Raw genomic sequence first — 19,428 nt, forward strand, 5'->3', positions numbered from 1 at the left:
TGTGGTATATGCACTGGGGGTGTGTGGACACTGACAGTCACGGACCTGGCCTCCAGCTCCCCATACAGAGTTTGAGGGCTCAAATGACCTTCAGTCATGCAAATCCATGAGCTGTTCTCTGTGGTAATTCTCAATTGTTATGTTGAGAGATTATTAACATTGTATTGGAAATTGAATTGCTGTATGGTACTAGGGAGGAAAGTGGGTTTTTTTTCCTCCTGCTAAAAAGTAGACTACACATTTATTGTAGTAGCACAGCTATCTCTTACTATTGCATCAATCTCTTCCTCCCGCTGCTAGCCCAACAGGACATTGTGTCAAGCCCTTTCTGGATGAGTTATAAGAGAAACAGGCACATCAGGACACATCTCTCCCCATTCAAGGCAGTGTCATAGCCAACACAAAAAGATCATGATTTCTTCATTTGGAGACCAGTGGGACATGGCAGGAAGACCTTAAAAGCATAATGTATCATTCTTGTAATTTGGATATTCAGGCAGTACGTCCTGGCAATACCCTTCAGTGACAGCAAGGACTTTGCTTATCTGCTGCCCAACAGCCAATCTGACACAAAGGTCTCCCCCTGGAAGTGGCAAAAGGATCGTTTCCTTTTAGTCACCAAACAGCAGGAAATAAATTATTTCTCCTTCCTGCAGAAATGCAGGTGGGCAGTTCAGGTCTGCCATGTGATGGGACCAATAATAAAAACTAATCTCATATGTGTCAAAAAGGCTCTTGGTGAAGGGGGCAATGACAAAGGCTGCATGGGGTGATGCTGATTAGCAATGGGCATGCCACGGGCTGCTGTAACGCTGCATGCTTCGCTGGCGGAGGGGGCACAAGGACATAAGTGTGCATTAGAATCAGAGCCTAATTGCTGCTGGTTTTTTCTTGTCTTAATAACCTTCATTTGGTCTCCATGTCCACTTTCACATGCAATTTGCCAGAGATTTTAGGCACATTATTAAAAGCAGTTGTAGAAAACATGGCTGCTTCATATCTGGGATAAAAGAATGAGGAAAACAACTAAAAGGGAGGAGGAAGCATCTAGAAATAAATCTAATGAATGACAAAAATAATGTAATGTTCACTGGAGCAGTGAGGTAAAGCAGGGCCTGGAAATTAAAGTTCATGTAAATGTATTTCTAATGAATGACTGCTGGAGCTGTTTACTCTGACGCATAAAAATACGTCCTACAGTTTGTGATGGTCATTAATGGCCTTATAACATGATGGCCTGTTGCCGGATACGAATGTCTTTGCACCAATGGCAGCAGGGAATAAAATGAAGGCTTTATTTACTGCGATACAGTGAATTACCTGCTCTGCAGCATTTGTCCAGATTGCTTCACTTGTGGGGATCCCCGCATCACACCCTGGTGCACGTGTAGAGAAGAGTGGTGATGTCTGATTGGATATAAAGAGTGTTTCAAATGTCAGAGGAAAACCAAAATACAAGCTTCTATGGTTGTAACTGGAAGGGACAAAGGGATTCCTTTCATGTCCCAGTGATCTCTTATTTTGATGATATGGGTGTGTTGCCAAGGGAAACACAGAACCATGTGAGAAAGTTGTAAGTCGACTCTGAGTGAGCTGATACACAGTGCAGCCCATGTGGAGACACTAACTGACCCCCCATAGAATAGAAAATAAACCTTAACATGCAGGACACCCCAAAACACCAAGAGCCTGGTTCTTGCTCTGGTCTAATTATAAGCCTGGTAACACTGACTTTGCTAACTGTTTATTGACAGTTAACAAATGTGCTGATAGTACAGTAAATATAGTGCAGAATACATCTCTTTTTTAGGAAAATGGCTACATACCTACCTATTTACATTCTCAGGAAGTGCTAAGGATGAACTACAGTGCGTCCTTGACTAACAGGTGAAGAGTCAAACCTGAACTCCTGGCAAGATAAGGGATCATCCTGCTCTTATCGCAGTGGTATCCAAGTACTTTGAATACTTCATTAAATCCATCCTTAATAGAATAGCTGCGTGCTTGGAAGCAATAAATGTAGTCATGAAACTACTTAGCATGTGCTTATCTCTGTAACATTCTGTACTGCTCATAAACATAGTCCTTTGGTACTGAGGAATGCCTGTGTGAAAGACATTACAATAACAGTGAGAAAATTATTTTCCCTTTTTTGAAAGTGGCCTTCTGTAAAGAAAGAAAGAAACTGAGAATGCTGCAAAACTTTCTGGCACAAGTTTTGTTTTCCGTAGCAAGTATCAAAGATGTTGTCTGGGTGTTGGCATTAAGCGATATGTTAGTCTTTGGAATAATCTGCAAAATGCAAGTGACGTGGTTTAACACACTTATTAACTTGGGGCCTTCTCTTCCTTCCATTTTTGCATCTTCTCTAGCTGTTCTTTATATCACTGGTACCCCGAGGAAAAGTTCGGGTGTTTCTTGCACTTAAAAGGTCAGAAAAATATTAGAATATAAAGGATGTGTTATGCCTCGATTAATCTAATGGATGCATTTTCCTGTCAGAAGCTTACAGAACATTATGGTAGCTGTTGTGCTGAAGGTAAAATAAGATCAGAATCAAAAGAAGGGATAGCTAGAGTTTCATACTTCAGGAAGGTATTAGAGAAGTTAGCAGGTATCGCATATAAAAGTTCATTTTGAGAAAAATCAGCAGAGAAAAATTGTAAATACCATTCCTGTGGCTGTTCATTTAAATCCCAGTTGTCCACTGCTGAAGGCCTCCAGGTGTCTTAGATACTGTTAACAGCCATTAAGTGCTGGACAGTAGGTTGCATTCTGCAGCTTTAGCCCAAAGTGAGGGTGGCACAGAGCATCTCGAAGCCGTGCTGCTAGAAGCCCCCTTGCTAAAAGCGAAGGTGCAGTCTGTCCGGTGTAGACACGGTTCTGGGACTGCAACGTGGGTAGCAAAGGGGTGCCTCGAGCGCTTGTGCGAGTGGCAGTATTCGTACACTAGCCAGAGAGTCCAGGCAGGACTATGCTGTGAGGCAAACCCTCCTATAAGCACTCCCTTGAGCGCTAACCAGCACTTCCCTTCAGTGGACATGGGTCTGCAGAAGACTTGCCCAGAACTGCCTCTGTCCTCGCTGAGCTAAGCATGATATTATTTTCTTAGCAAATACTCAGTCAAGAAATGTAACATGTATGGAATTGAAACTAATCAGTAATTTATATCAAAATTTGAAAGTAGTTTCAGTCCAAAAAAAAGATTATGGAAAGGAGGGGACAGAGAAGGGAGAGTGTCAGAAAACTTGGCGCGTTTTATTGTGCAGTTTTGGAAATAAAGTATTTTGACCCCTCTCCTAAAAACTTACTCTGAATTTTGGGGAAAACAGTTTTAAAAGATTAAATGATTCCCCAAAGGCAATATTCAAGGAGGAGGGAAGCAGACAGCATAATTTGGTTGAATATTCTTATAGTCCTGACTTCACATTCTTCAAGTAGAGAGAAGAAATCAATATATCTTGTTTTTTGCATGAAGAGAAGACTGGAAAATTAAGTTGCAGGAGAATCAAGACAGACTTTGTAGCATGCTCCTTGGATGACCACGTTGCCCTGTGTTCATTAACCGCATGAGGACATGCTATGGATGAAGCTAACACATAGCGAAAATGAAACAATGGAAAATTATATCAACTGGAGATTCAGTTAGCTGGAGAGCCCCAGCCAGCTCCTCTGTAATGATGACGGGCTCTGGTACAAACCACTGTTAATATATTTTAAAATTCGTTAATATTTGATTGTGATAACAGTAGTTAAAACACAGATACCATTTAAATAACTTTACAATATCAAGGAGCTCAAATGCACCATTATGTAGTTTAGGTGGCAAGGCTCCCCTCCAAATAGTTTTAAAGCAATTGTCTATAAAAAATAGAAGTGCAAAGTTTAACAGTACAGTACATTTTCGCTTTTGTTTTGTACTATAACCTTTTCTAAGCTTCCAAATACAGCTTTTTTTAAATCAGTTTAAATGAACTGAATATATTTTAGAATCCTTTCCTTGGTATATTTTTATAGTATTATCTTGGCGGGAAGCCTTTAGGGAAGTTTGGGGAATGATTCTTTGCCTGCTGCTGAGCTCTGTGTCAAGAAAGAGACGCTGCGGCGAGCTCTGAACCCGTGCACTGCCTCACACCAGTGGCTTTAGAGGATGAAAGGTTTTTCTACTTTATACACTGACAGGAACCAAACTCTGGTGCACATTTGGCTGAGCGCTGACTCTGCCATCTTATGCCCCCACTTCTCTGTCTAGAGCATGTGCTGTTTGGACTAAGTAGGGCCGACAGGTAGGGTTGTTGTCTGAGTTCCACAAATGGATATAAAATTCAAAGTATCTCAAATCATTTTGATTCCATGTTCTAAAAATGAAACATTTTATTTTTTAACTTCAAAAACCTTGCTAGTTTTTAAATAGAAGCAAAAAAGACCCTAAAACTAAGTGAAGTTTTTGTTCAAGTTTAAAGGAGTTTCAGTGCACGGAATTCTGGGGTTTTGGCAAGGAAAAAGAAGTTTTGTCATGCCTCAAGGTGAATGAATTTCTCTCTATCTCCCTGTAGCAAGCATGAACTGAAAAATAAGTTTTTACCAGAACTTTCTCTGTGGCACGTTTCCCGGTGTTGGTGAGCTGGAGAAGCAGGCCTTGTGGGTATAAAACCTCATGCCCATTTGAGAGTTTCTCTTCGCCAGGGGGATTTCTCTACGGTTCTGGTTCCGCACTGGCTGGTTGGCACAAAAAGCGAACATGGAGATCAGACAGCGATCTGTCATTTCTTGAGTTTTCTGTGGCTTTAGCTGGGTACAGCTGTATAAAGTCAGTGCGTTCAATGACTGAATCCCTGGCATGTGCTCCCTGCCCTAGGTCCCAGTGCTAAAACAAGTCCAAAACATCCATTCCTGTGCAGAGCTTGTGTTTTAGATCTGTTGGAAGATAGCCTGGAACTGTGAAATATTTGCAAGGGTCTGCGGGTAAAATACTGGGGTTTCCCTGAGGCACTGGTGAGAGTCGCTGTTTCTCAGTTGTGTTAGTGCACTGTATTCCTGGGAAGCCACGGTTGCTTCTGCATCATAACAAAGCAGGGGAAAATCTTGGACGTATTGGCCAGTTTAAGCCATTTGTGAGGCACATTTCTATCTCAGGTAACAGTGTCTGGTCACTGCTGCAAGTTTCATGATATGATGTGTTTTTTTACTTCCATACAATACATGGTGAATTTAAGGTAGATATGACAACCTCTACTATTATTTTCTGTATATAGAATATGCACCAATCCATGGAATTGATTCTCCCCCTTCTTGGAAGAGCAGAGTACGCTGAAGGCAGTGAGATGCGAGTTTTGGAGTATATCGATATGGAGGCCACGTTTGTTCTGAAACTATTTTTCCTTCTAGACTGTTGGCTGCGATTATGAGATAAATTCCAATGCAACTGAAGACCAGTGTGGAGTTTGCCTGGGAGACGGCTCTGCTTGTCATACAGTGAAGATGATGTTTAATCAAAGTGAAGGATTTGGTAAAAAGAGTTATTTTTTAAAATTTTTCCATTGCTGAAATCATTTGTCTCCATAAAAAGGCTCGAGAAGCTCTTCTCATTGCAAATTGAGCAACTGTGCAAACTACCAATCTGTATAGCAAATAGCAAATGGATGCTTCACAGTGAATCATGCTTGATCCAGAAAAGATTAGTTCACCTTGTCTAATAAAAATGCTGTTAGAGGCCAACAGGTGCCTACGCAAGTTATGCAGATAATAATAAAACCCAAAATAGCAAGTGCATTTACAAAATGAATGTAATTAACCACCAAGGAAAAAACTAGACCAAATCTCTAGGCAGTGTAAAGCACCAAGGAAATGCTGGGAGTGACTGGCTTGGGGATTAATTTCGAAGTGTCGTATCTGTCTGATACGAACGGCTCCAGTGACCGTTTGCAACACGGTCACTTCCCCATGCAGAGCTGTGCCCATCTGATTGCTGTATGAGTTTCTGCGGGACGCCTCTGGGGTGGAAGGCGAGAAAAGTTAACTCCCTGCAGGGTTCATGTGGTCCGAATCAGCACTGGGAGAACTGAGCCTTTCTTYGCTGATGGCAGCAAGCCACTTAGGCTGTACGATGCCTAGTATGGGATGTATCTGAGTAAAGAGTCTAGAACAGGGAGTGGGAAACTAAAACTGAATGAGAGCATGGCAGTGAGTTGGAGATGGAAGAGTTGCTGGATGAACAGCTCTGAGTGGGGAGCTGGGACAGGAAGGGAGAGGCGAGGTGACGGGGCTCTGGAGAGCCTGCTTGGAGTGAGGTCTGCCTGGAGCCAGAGACTGGTGGGCGGACGAGAAGCCTCCAGAGCAGTGATTGGTACCATGTTAGTGAAGTGGGGGGACTGCTGTGAGGATATGGCTTTGGCTAGCTTTTGTTTTTCATTGTTTTTTCATAAAAGAATTCTGATTTGCACAAATATGATATGTACTAATAAGTTAGAACTGGTTTGATATCAGATTTGCCAAAGTTTGGAGGGAAAACACTTATAATAGTTCAGTTTTTTTCTGTACTGCAAGCTTAGGTTTGCCTTTTTAATTTTATTCTGTTTTTATTGCACCTGTATCCCACAGGTGAACTTTGAAGGCACCTACAACTATGCAGCAGTGCAGGCTGTAGATGTATGTGGGCCCTACAAAGGAAAATCTACCTCAGAGCTCCCTCTCCCACAATAATCCTCTACCCTCCGATCTTTTGCTCCTGCTAGCCTAAAACTCACTCTGCCTCTGACTGTGTTTGGGTTTTCCAAGGATGCAGATGATCTGAAGTTTCTTTTCAAAGAACAGAACCCTTTCTCAGAGGGTCCGGGCTAACTGAAGCAGTTATACATGGGAGGATAAAGTGGCATCTCTTATATTTTATTTAAATTCATACTGTATTGTATCTTCACTTCATTTTCCTTGCTCCAGGATTCAGTAAGCCTCACTGACAGAAACCACTGAGGGATTTTGAGCGTTAAGTAAAATTAATTCATCGCTGTGTTTAGATTCAATTGGAATGGATTGCTTCTGCAGATTGTTTCACTCCTGAAAAAATTGAATCCATTACAGAAGAAATGAGGAAAAGTGTCAGGAAAGGCGTGGGTCTGTGGGCTGTTTAGCTTTTAAGACGATGTATGGTTTGCACTGATGTTCCACAGGCAGTAAAGTGGGAATAGGAAAAACTTTTTGTTCAAACCGTCTGGCTCCTTTTTGTCTCTAACTGACAAGTATTGTGAAGTTCTGTCTTACAATTCAAATTTATGGCAGAATGGCTACTGTATGGCTACTGTATGGCTACTGTTTACGTAAGCATAAAGACTTCAGGCTCATGAATTCGGGATGGCTAACAAAACTGGACCAGAGCACAAGGTACATGCTGCTAGTCACTGGAAACGAAATTTTGAAGAGGTTTTCCTGTGTTGAATAGCACAGAGAAATACAAAAGCAAAGCTAGTATATTTTGATCTAAAGCTATCATCAAAACCTAAGCCCAGCAGGGCCTTTCTTGGTTCTGGTGCTGTAGCAGTGTCTATGCTGTCTGCAAATCGACTAGTTATCAGATCAGACTAACAAAACATTAGTAAAGAGCTTTAATAATTCAGCCTTTCATAGCAGGGCAGGGAAATCAGTTTTACCTACGGTTTTACCTGCTCATGTTCAAAAAGAAAAACTTTAAAATATGTGTGGTTACTTGAATTTCCTTTAACATGCTTTGCCTTTCCTGTGGATGCAGAATGGGAATAGTGGTCCAGAGGCTCCCAGCACAGCTGCAGGAGTGAATATTTCATCTGTGTAATGGATTCCATTAGTGTTTTATGGTGGAAATCAAATCAGATTTGCACAGGTGGTCTCAACTATTGACACTAATGCTAACGAGTACCCAGTCCGCACTTCCTTCTCAGAAGTTTTGTTTGAAAATCATTTAAGTCACTTGGCTGCTTATGGCCATCAAGATTGCAACGTGGGCAGGACCATGAAAGGCAGGTTCTAGGCCTGGGCAAAGAAGTCACGGGCTCTTCTGTGAATAAGGTACATGGGATCTGCTTTTATTTTAAGGTAGAATATTTAAAAGAGGGGGAAATCCCTGTTTTTATTCACATTGTTGTGATGGCTGCAGAGGAGTATTATCTGAGTACAGCAAAGCAGTCACAAGGCATACAAGCTACCCTGGAAGGAGAGTGAACTGCCCTGCTGGTTGGGGAGAAGCATGGGAGTAGAAGAAGGACTGAGGAGGAAGGGTCAGCAGTTTGGCACCATGGCAAGTGAGTAAGTTGTGGAGTAAGTGGATAACAAGAAAGGGAAACAAGACGGTGGGGCTCAGACAGAGGAGACTGCCTGGAAAGTGGAAGAGGAATGGCTAGGAAAAGAAGGATCATGGCCAGGAGGGCAGGAAATTGAGAGAGGGTGCTCCATCTCCCTTCTGTGCATGCAACATGCTCTAGGTGACCCTGCTTGAGCAGGGGGGTTGGACTAGATGATCTCTAGAGGTCCCTTCCAACTTCAACCATTCTGTGATTCTGCAAAGGGGAAATGAATTTTTCAGCTTTAAGTAGCAGGGCAACAATACATTTAAATTTCTGAAAATGAGAAAATGAGGGATTGTACATAGGAGTGCAGATGTAATACTGCAAATCAGAAAGCGAAATTAGGTGCATATCGCTCCTATGAGGCTGAATTTTAGCAAAGTGGTGTAGAAATGAGGAACCATGGCTGCACTCAGCCAAACCTGGAGGTTTATCCTGGGACCATAACTTCCTGACCATCCTGATCAGGACTGAAAGCATGCCATGGTACTCTTTTACCCATGTTTTCCTTTTCATGTAAACCAAAGTGCAGGCAGAGGTCTCTTATGTGCCTGAGACTAGCCCTGAAATGGAGCTTGGACATAGCCATGAAGCAAATATGGATCCAAGAGTCTGGAAGTTCTCCTGTATCCTCACTTCAGAAACTGTCTCTGGGCTGTAATTTTTTCCCATTACCCTCATACCCTGCAGTACTCCATCCGTTCGATGGGAAGGCTGAATGCAACCATGCCTTGACTTGCAAACCCAATATCCCACTGGAAGCCTGTGCTCTTCTCCATGCAATATTCATGCGTAGTGCCCAAAGCCTGCTGATCAAGCCATGTGAAATACAGGGGGAAATCAAGCCTCAGAGAAGTTGCATTTTGTAAGATGTAGAAGCTTGCAGGTATGACAGACTGGAGAGCAGGATGGGAGCTGATGTGATAAGGAGAAACAGCTGGATCTGAATATCATCTGATCTGCAATACTGTGCTAACCACTTCTGTGGAATTACTCCTGTCTCACAGCAATGGGAGAAGAGAAGAAAGCCCTTCAATCACAGTAGAGTTGTAACTACAACACGGGTTGCATGCATTTATTCTTCATATTGCATTCTCGGTGGTGGTTAGGAGCATATAGAAATTAGTGTGAGATTCTGGGAAATCAAGAGATGATTTAGTTGATCAAAAAAAAAGGGGAATGTAATACACAGACCAAAATCTATCACCAGACGTTTAAAATACATTTAAAATCAGGTTTATGAGCAACAGTGAGTGATTCAGACAAAAATAATTATGCAAAAACTTGAGAGGACACAGACCTTTGTGTTCTAACAGAAATAAAATTGTATTTTTTTGTTGTTATACTTGTGTTTTGAACAAATGTTATTCTAATTACATCCAAAAAACTACTGGCAAAAGGCACCAAGGTTGCAAAGCCAAGCTCTCAGGAGGTGACACAATTGAAATTTTCTATGCTGGCTTAATTTGACACATTTGTGAGCATGCCTTCTAATCAAGTCTTTAGTTACATTATCACACACTGTGTTTAATACATCTCCACTGCACTGAAAGAGTAGACTATTTGGGAGAATCATTAGACCTTGTCCCTGGTTTCTTATAATAGAAGTTACTCAGTAGCCTTACAGATTTTGTTGGTGCCTTTACTTATGAAAGACTTAAAATGTTGAATCTCCACGGTCAGTCTTGGAAGCTTGCAAAACATGGCAACCAGAAAACTCTCTCTGTTGAACATTATCACAGGAAAAATGTGCGGAATTTAATTACAAGGGGCTGAGGTAGACAGATCCTTTTTTTAACATAAGCAATATATGATGATGGAATCAGTGTTTATCACCTCACAGAAGAGCTGCAAGAAGAGTTAAAATGTAAAAGGCTATGGGGATACTGCTGTTTACTGCAGTAAATTGTTGTAGTGCATGCAGATATTTCTGATAGGTTACTGAAAATACTGAAGATAACTTAATATGCCCGGTGCAGTTTGTCTCACTCGCATGAGTGTGTCGTCGAAGGTGACAAGCTGATTTACACAAGGCAGGTGAACAGGATGTAATTCTCAGAATTGAATTCATAACCTCAGCCATGTGGGGTAAGGACTGAGGCGCCACATTCACACCCAGTAGCCAGTCTTGAAAAACGCCAGTGCGAGCTTCAGCTCTCACCCCAGTGCTCCTGCTTGGAGAGCTGTCACCCACCCAACTTCTAAAGCCCAGCCAGGAGCAACAGCAAGAAAGCTATTTTAGTTTCTGGTAAAATTTGTATGTGAGCTTTCTATTTTTACAGTTTTCATTCAGTAGCAATAGCAGTTCCCTGTAAGGTGAGAAGCACTGAGCTTCATGTCATGCTGCCTGTTGCACACACAAAACTGTGATAAATGCTCTGGTTTCATTCTTAAAACACGTACAAATAATCTCAGCTCCTTTTATAGATAACTTTGTACATGAAGAGCTATTGAACTTCCTTATGAAACTCAGTAGTTTACATAATCTGTTCAACTATTCTTAGTAATATGAGGCATTTGAATGGCTTTTAGTTTGCAATAACAAGTCTATAGATGGCAAACAGGCAGTGAGAAGTTAAATGACTTAAGAGAAGGGATATGAAGTTAGAAATAAGTAACGTGCAGTGACTTTTTTGTTTTTCATTTCCATGAACCTGTATTGTCTCTTAGGATACGTTGATATTGGGCTAATTCCAAAAGGTGCAAGGGGTATCAGAGTCACAGAAGTGGCAGAAGCAGGAAACTTCCTTGCTGTGCGAAGTGAAGACCCAGAAAAATATTACCTGAATGGAGGTTTTATCATCCAGTGGAATGGCGAATACAAAGTGGCAGGAACGGTATTTCAGTATGACAGAACAGGTGATCTGGAAAATCTGACTGCTTCAGGACCCACCAATGAATCAGTATGGATACAGGTAAATAGGAGACCACTAGCACAACTTGCTGAGTTTAGATGGCAGCAGAATGCGCTGGGGTATCTGAAAATTAGGCTGGAAGAATGTCTATTTTGATATAAGCCATGCTATTAGCACTCTTGCAAAAATCAGTTGAGGTATTTTGTAGAGAAAGAAACCCCTTGCTTGAGAGGGCAATTCACCCTACCTGAAGATCACTGTTAGGTGTCATGGTTTTATGATTATTAAAAACTGGTATAATCCAGCACTGCCCCATGGAGTAGTGATTTTATGCCTCTGGTTGGTCAGTCCTTTGCCCAAGCTTCCCCATCTCTTGTGCTGGCCTAGACCAACACATGTGGCTGTGATGTGCACTGCACCCAGAGGAAAAGTAACCCTTTATCACACACAAGGAGCCGATGTCAAGCAGCAGTGACAGCTAGGGAAGGGTGACAGTAGTGTCAGCTTATGCTGAGCATGAAATACAGCAAATAGCTTAAGGTAAGTGAAATGGATCCACTTAGCATCCACTGACTAACATTGCTCCTTTTTTTTTTTTTAATGTTGCTTTATCAATTCTAACTTAAACGTGACCAGCTTCTGTAAATTCTTCAAAAATGTTTTGAAATTGCCCTTTTGTTCCCTAAATGTATCTTGCCTGATTTGTGTCCCTATGTATCCAGTGAGCACTTATAATCAGTATTAAAGGTGTGAGGGGGGCCACTCTCACACCTTGAATGTCTAGAGAGAAGGTGCATGTATGGGTGGGTGCTCCACCTCCACTGTCAGGAACAAAGTCAAGGAAATAATCAGGAGGAAGAGTAGAAGTTCATTACTTCACTGTTTTATCCCTTGAAGATGTTCTCCTTTGCTCCCTCTCATCAGCCAATGGTAAATGTCTTGAGTGGCTCTTAACAACTAGAATTTTCCTTCTGAATGACAGAAACACTGAAAAAATAGTACTAAAGCATATCTGAATAAAGTCTGTTGTTTGCTGACCTACTGGATATTTTGTAACAGCTATTTCATATGGGTAGGAAAATTACCATTTATAATGAGGATAGGTAATAGCCCTTAATCAAGGGCACTTCTGGCAGTCTTGGATGGACTTTGCATTATCTTTTCTTACAGTCAATAGGATACCAATTATGCTGACCCAGTTCCTTCCAGCTGCGCTTGCAGAAGTGCATGGCAAACGACTGTGTTTTAGAGAGATAGGCGTTTGCACCGCTGCCAGCACACAAATTAAAGGTTTGCCAATCTTCATTTCTGAACTGGTAGTAGGCTCCAAAACAGGAGAGTTGCTTTACAGATTGCTAATTCTTCGCTTTCACTTTAAGAGCTTTGGGTTGGTAAATTAATATAATCATAAGTAATTACATAAACCATACTTTTTTTCCAGCTGCTTTTTCAAGAGACTAACCCTGGAATTATGTATGAATATACTGTGCGTAAAGAAGAAAGTCATGAGAATGAGATTGGAGAGCCGGAGTATTTCTGGCAGTATGGAGATTGGACAGCCTGCAGTGTTACATGTGGAAAAGGTAATTCCTCACTTCTTTTTTCTATTATTCTTTGTCTTCATTACTGGCAAGTTTCATCTTTGCTTTAAATTATCCTGGCAGCATTCTATTTCTCAAAAAGATAAGGTTCTTTAATCTGCATTCGGTGGGAAAGCAGATCAGGTAGTTATAGTAACGTATATTGGCTTTAAAATAAAATAAGCTATTTGGTGGTTTAAGGCAACTACATTTCTATAACACTTGCCCTGAAATTCTCAACTTCGATGAACCAAAATGAAAAGCTAGTTTTCTTTATAATTTGTTGCCAGGATTGTTTGCACTATTCTCCTTCCCAGGAACGCTTAATTTACAACCTACTCTTGCTTCTCTACTGAGTTTTTCCAACATGTTAACTACAAAAAATAATCTTCATTTCTGCATCACCTTAAGAAGCAACAGTGCCTTTTGTGCATTTATCAATAAATAGTTGATTTAAGTCTGTCTTGAGCTTTTGTACGTCTTTGCCACCCTCGATACAATGTCTTGAGAACAGTTCTACTTGTATCAGAGTTCCATGCCACATGTTAAACCAAAAATGTAGAATGACAACCTGGAAGAGTTCTAAAAACAGGTCTGGACGCTTGCCTTTGGTAACACACAGCAAAAACGTTAGGAGGGCAACTTTTTAACAGAACAGATCAATGAGATGAAGTTAATGCTAGGAGTAAGCCAACATGATAATGATAAAAGGCCTGAAGTTGGTTGGGTTTTGGTTTTTTTTTTGCGTAAGCAAATATTTTTAAGCCATCCTTTGTAGGAGTATTTTTTTTTAAAGAAAAGAAGAATGTTGTGTGTGGAAGGAAGTCTGCGCGGGGGGCAGGAGATTGCAGCATTCTGCGATTTATCAGATTGGATTCTGACGTTGTTTGTGGTCTGAATTAGTTACTGAGTTTGACTGGACAGGAGAAAAGTCGTGGAGATGAGATGGGAACCTTATTCGTTGAGACATGTATGTGCAAATTACGCAAAGCAGTAGAATGTCTGTGTTACAGCCAGGGACAAATGACATGAAATAGGCCTTTTTTCTTTCTAATGCTAGGGTTTTATAAGTGTTTTTTGATAATTACTACTTTTTTTAACTGTTTTCCAGAAGGAAAGAAAAAAACAAACAAACATTGTAACCAATCAAGGTGACAGTGAACTCTAGAATATTATGGTAGTAATGATTACATGAGTAACAATATTAAAGTCTTTCCTATCAGGAAAGACACTATAAGAATGTATTTTCAGTGGTTTGAACACAGGGCATTGTATGGTCTTAATTTTAAAAGATTAAAAGTATAATTTTAGAAGAACAGTGTAAATTACCCCACTCCAATTACATGTTTCTGTACTTATAAATATATATATATATATATTTTTTTTTTTCTGAAGACAAGTCTCAGCACAAAATGCTGTATGCTTCCTGGTTAGCAGAAAAAATCCATCTGAGGAAATTACTTGTTTCAGGAATGTACTTAATGGCACACTGTAAGTTTTGGCTCTGTTTCCCTGTTGTAGATAATGTTTAATTTAACAATTGGCATGATAACAAAAAGAGGAAAAAAGTGTTATTAGACTGCTTATTTTGTTTTCTTTGACATTAGCTGCACTTTTCCCAGAAGTGTTTCTCACTAAGAAAGCGACAAGAGCAGAGAAACCTTCTCAGGTCTCCGTATGCCTTCACGGGCAGGAGGAGGGAATGGACCGACACTTTACTCTCTTTCCCCTTAAATACGTACATTTACAAAAGTAACTGTAGAGGCATTAAGGAGGATGTAATCATCTGCTAATATACACTGAAGGCAGGTTTTTGTTGCTTACTCCCTGCCCAGAAAAAAGGGAAACAGTAGCATAGAGCTTCATGCGTCACTTGACCCAGGGGTGCTCTGATGTTGCACAGTTTTCCGCAGGCACCCGGTGCCGGTTCTGGCAGTGCTCCAGGCTGTTGGAACGCGGGCCAGACCTGCTGTTGCCATGTTAGCTCGGCACTGAATCCAAGCGAGCCGGCCCTACTAAGCCCCGCACTGGTGCGTAATACAGCTGGCTTACAGCTGGGTGAGCAGAGCACCCAGCTGCATCAGCAGGACACCCTGGAGCTCTGCTGCCTGGAGAGCAGGGAGTTGCAGCGGGAAGGTGTATTTGGGAAACGTCAGCTCTCCATCAGCACAGAAATTTGGAAACTCTAAAGCCTTGCTATGTTTAGCAAGGAACCGGCATCGTAGTAGCTGTTGACCTAGAACTGGGACGTCCCAGGTGGCTGCACATTATTGTGGTTTGATCCCCCCGAGTTTGGTTCAGGACCAGGAGGCAGAATAAAGGCAGAACTTAATGTTCCCAAGCGGCATTAAGCAACAGAGCTCTCCCACTTCCGCACAACTTCCTTCTTGGTTTAAATAGAGATTGATTTTATCTGAACGTACAATCTTCTTTAGATTCAGAATTTAATGCCATTGGCAGTAACAGACCTGGTGTGCCAAATCGCAGGCATTTGAAGGTTTTTGAAAGGTCTCTAAGATAAAGTGTACTGAAGTTGGCAAGAAGATTATCTTCTCCTATCGATGTGCTACACAACAAGTCTTGCTGAAAGCAAGCCCAGACTGGGGGTCAAGGAGATAAGAAAAGTTGCATTTGTTTAGACTAAATGTGGTAGTAAAATAACCTTCAAGGACTTCTGCAGTCACTGTTTAGTAAATAATAAACTAGTAGTTTGTCAGGATAAAAGGGAGGGCTGGAAGGGTGAACTACTGAACCAATTTGAGTGGCATACCCAGTAGTCCTTACCTGCAGAGATTCTTTCCTTGGCAGACCAGGGCCAGTCTGAAGACTCAGCATAGGACCCCTAATCACGATTGATCAATGTGGTAGCAGTAAATCCAAGGGCCCTTCTGCCTTTTGGAGCCAGAGACATCAGGACAGTGCAAACAAGGCTTTCTGGAGCCACAAGAGTGAAACTGAGTTAGGGAGTGATTAGATGGGACTACGGACACAGGATGGGCTGATTCAGGAAAGCCTCATCTATCCTAAGAGGAAAACAGTTTTAGCCACGTGGTACAACTACTTAACCAGGAGAACTGTACCTGGGAAAATGTCTTTATAGAACAAGGCCATCCCTTCTCAGATTCCCCCAAGGCAGCTCCTTCCAGACATTTTTAAAAAGATTCTTGGCCTTAAGGTAACATCACCTACATAGCTGTGCCCTGGCTCATATCCTTCTCTACTGCTTTGCAACCCAGAAAGAGAAGCTGCGGTTTTCATAATACGCTAATGTTTTTCGTTGTCCTCTTCATGTGCCCCTGTCTTGTGTAGTCTCAAAGAGAGAGTGGCTCTGGTCAGTCTGCAATAACATCATTTAAGAGGGAAAAAAATTATCTGAAAAATCAGTGTATTCTTTAGCAGACAATACTGCATTGAAGAAAAGGGAAAACACAGTGCAATGCCTGATATCCATTTGCAGTGTAAAAAATAAGCCAGTAATTACATTGCAATCCGTTTCATGACTCACAAACTCTGAAAGGGATAATTTACAACAAAAATCATGAGTCTTGCTCTGTCCTCATTGCAGGCTAGTTTGAATCTCTGTCTACCATTTGCTTGATGCAGAAAGGGATTGTTTTGCAGTCAGGATATGTGTGCAACAGGAGGTATCCTGCAAACTGCTGCACCATCTAACTGGCTTTGCACATGGCATCCTTCTAGGCAAGAGCCTGTCCCTCCAGAGCCTACTGTCAGGGTTGCATGTAAAGCCCTTAAGTTTTTCTGTGGGAAGATTAATTTAAAGTTTTCACTGAGTTTTCTTTTCTAGACCAACTACCCACTATAATAGTCCATTAGAAATTACAAGTGTAAATCCTTCATTCTTGTCTAAAGGCTGTAATTGTGTTTCTTAGAACTAGATTTGAGTGGCATTGAACATAACAATAAACATAACACAGCACAGCTGCAACTAAGAGAGAATTTTAGGTAGCTTGCAAAAATTTATTTCTCCATAGATAAGACCAGTAACTGGCAAATTTTCAAAGCTTTGCAAAAGGACTTAGCCAGAAGATATGTTTGGGGGTTAATTGGTATGTGCCCTTTAAATCCTTCACAGCACTTATCAGGGGTATTTTGCAAAATTACCTCCAGGTGTTTCCAAACTGAAATTTAGTCCTAAACTTGTAGTTTTCCTTTTAAAAAATAAAGGTCAGTGTGTTTTCCTTCAAGATTATGCGTCTAAGTTTTAAAACAGCAAGCATGTCGAGGCTGGCTCTTGTATTGTGTGTGTAATTTGTGTGTGCAGTGAATATAATTTGTTCATTCAAATACCAAAGCGCTGTTCTTACAGAGTAGCTGATGTGATGCRCAACTGTGACGGTTACATGTTCAAATTAGGTGCACAGTCAAACATGCTCTTTTGCGTACACATTTTGTACATCTGCTTTGGAAGTGCAGGATCTTCAGCTGTTTTGTTCTCAGCTCTAATTTTGCCAAAACAGAGGGCTGTTCTGCCCACAGATTTCTAATCTGTGTCTCAAAAACCCTGCAAACCCAAATGATCTCTAACTGGCACCTTTTTGCAAACTAAGTGAGAAATCAGAAGCTGAGCATGTCAAATTTCTATCTCCCATGTAAAAAGTCTTTCTGCATTAGAGCTGGCACAGAGAGGCAGAAACAGACCTGAGCACATTTAGGGAAATGAAGACCATTCTTTGATCTGACTGTTGTCATACTTGGTTTGTGGATTTTTTTTCTTTTTTTTTTCCCAAAAATATTTGTAGTTTTGTTTTCACAGAGCCTAGATGGTGTATGTCTGTGTGAAGACACGTGTAGGAAGGGCTACCACAGCCAACTTTCTATATTGCACTTGCAAGTGAGAGTCCCGCGGGAAGGGAGGCTGCGATGGCTGGTGGTACCTATGTCGCAGCGAGCGCAGAAGGGAACAGCCGTGTTCCCACGCCCGGAGACAAAGCAAGATGTTTGCAGCGGGCATCGGAGCACAGGACAAGGTCCAGCTGAACACAAGCAGCACCTTCGCGCATGCCCACCACAAACTGTTGTCAATGTGGACTAGTTAACGTGAGGTCAGAGAGAAATAGCAAAGGTGAAGTGAAGAAACCAGCACCTCTTTTAGAGCCCTTTAGGAAGAGTGTTAAAAACTCATTAAAACTGAGATCCTTAAGCATATTTAGAATTTTTAATCTGTGACTTAAATAGGATTGTATGTACTATTGAGTTATGTAAGTGCGTAAATCTTTGATAGAGGAGTGTCAATGTGGGATGACTAGTTTTCTACTTTTGCAATGTTTTCTAGTTCGACAAACTCGAGATTAGGAACCCAACTGTATTTCATTATTCCTTTATGAACATACTTATATCAGTCTATGCATATATAAATGTATATGTGCATACAGGATTCCTTCCAACTTTTGAAATGAAGTGTACGCAGTCACGATGAAAAACTGTGTATTTATCAATTCTTTTAACATTTACACCCATCCCAGAACTTTACTGATCTCGAAATTACAGTGTGAATTCACTTAGTCATACAAATGCTATGGATGTTAAAGGGCTGAATAAATTAGCTTACTGATGTCAGTGATCAGCAAATGTTTTATGAGAATGTACAGCCTCTAAACAAGACTTCTGCAAAGGTTCATAGCAGTTTTAAAGTGAATTACAGCAGCTGAAATGATGTTCAGAAAAGATTTATAGCAGTTTTAAAGTGAATTACAGCTGCTGAAATGATGCTCAGAAAATTTATCAGAGTGAAAGAATTCTTCTCTGGCTTATTTGCATTTGTAACAGCAACATATTATGATTTTGAAAGGGGTGGAAACATATTTCTATGAACTTCCTTGTCTACAGCTAGCAGGAAGATTGCTGACTATTCCAGTCAGATTTTCAAAGCGTGAAGCAGCGCGCGGCTCTGAGAGAGTCCGGCCCTGAAGCAGGAAGGTGCCGGCTGTGGAGAGCTGGTCGTGCAGCTGCGGCCGCGTCACGCAGCCTGCGGCGGGGAGCTCGCGGCAAGCAGCGTTAATGGGAGCGCAGGGCTGCAGGCCCCTTGATCCCCCCTTCGAAGAGAAACTAGTCCTTGTTCTAGAAAATAAACCTCACGTGTTGTGGGAGGAGACTCAGTGAGCAAATCCCGTGCTGTCATAGGTAGCTGTCTGATATGTCCCAGTCGCAAGTTTGCAAGTGAAATTGCAAAAAAGGTGAGATAGCCATAATTCTAGCATGAAATTTTAGGAAATATGTTTTAATTGCTATATATGGACACACTGTCATATAGGGAAACATATGTATATGTCATACAGAGGAACATTTTCATATTTCCCAAGTATTATTATCTGGGGATTGCTGCTCTTGTTTTCCAGGTAATTTCCCATACTAGTCATTAAAGAAAAGAAAAACTTCATTCCTAAACATACTGCGAAATATGATAGCACTTATCCCTGAGACCATAGTAATAGTTGCTATTGGGGCCATTTCTTCCCTGGAGAAGGATAAAAGTCACAGAGATACAGTAACCTAACGGCTGCATATTAATTGCTGTGAGTTAATAGCACAGTTGATTTAATTGGGAGTTAATAAACAAGGTTTCTTCTGTCTTTTTAGAGTCCTTGGGATTTGTTTGAGTTTAATGCCAGTGTTGCAGCTGTATCAGCTGCAGCCTTGTAAATTATAATATTGCAATACTTT

General features: G+C 41.2%; 1 protein-coding gene across 1 annotated transcript in view; it reads left to right on the top strand.

Annotated features, from left to right (window-relative positions):
* The window catches only part of ADAMTS12 (ADAM metallopeptidase with thrombospondin type 1 motif 12), a 162,633-nt gene that overhangs the window by 119,055 nt on the left and 24,150 nt on the right, over window positions 1-19,428 (top strand). Inside the window, exons 14-16 of the mRNA XM_026087174.1 lie at window positions 5,389-5,509; window positions 10,983-11,227; window positions 12,609-12,750. Of these exons, the coding sequence (XP_025942959.1) occupies window positions 5,389-5,509; window positions 10,983-11,227; window positions 12,609-12,750 (508 nt within the window). The remainder of the gene's footprint in view (window positions 1-5,388; window positions 5,510-10,982; window positions 11,228-12,608; window positions 12,751-19,428) is intronic.

Source organism: Apteryx rowi, unplaced genomic scaffold (assembly GCF_003343035.1).
Source record: "Apteryx rowi isolate R43461 unplaced genomic scaffold, aptRow1 scaffold_71, whole genome shotgun sequence".
In the NCBI taxonomy this organism is placed as follows: domain Eukaryota; kingdom Metazoa; phylum Chordata; class Aves; order Apterygiformes; family Apterygidae; genus Apteryx; species Apteryx rowi.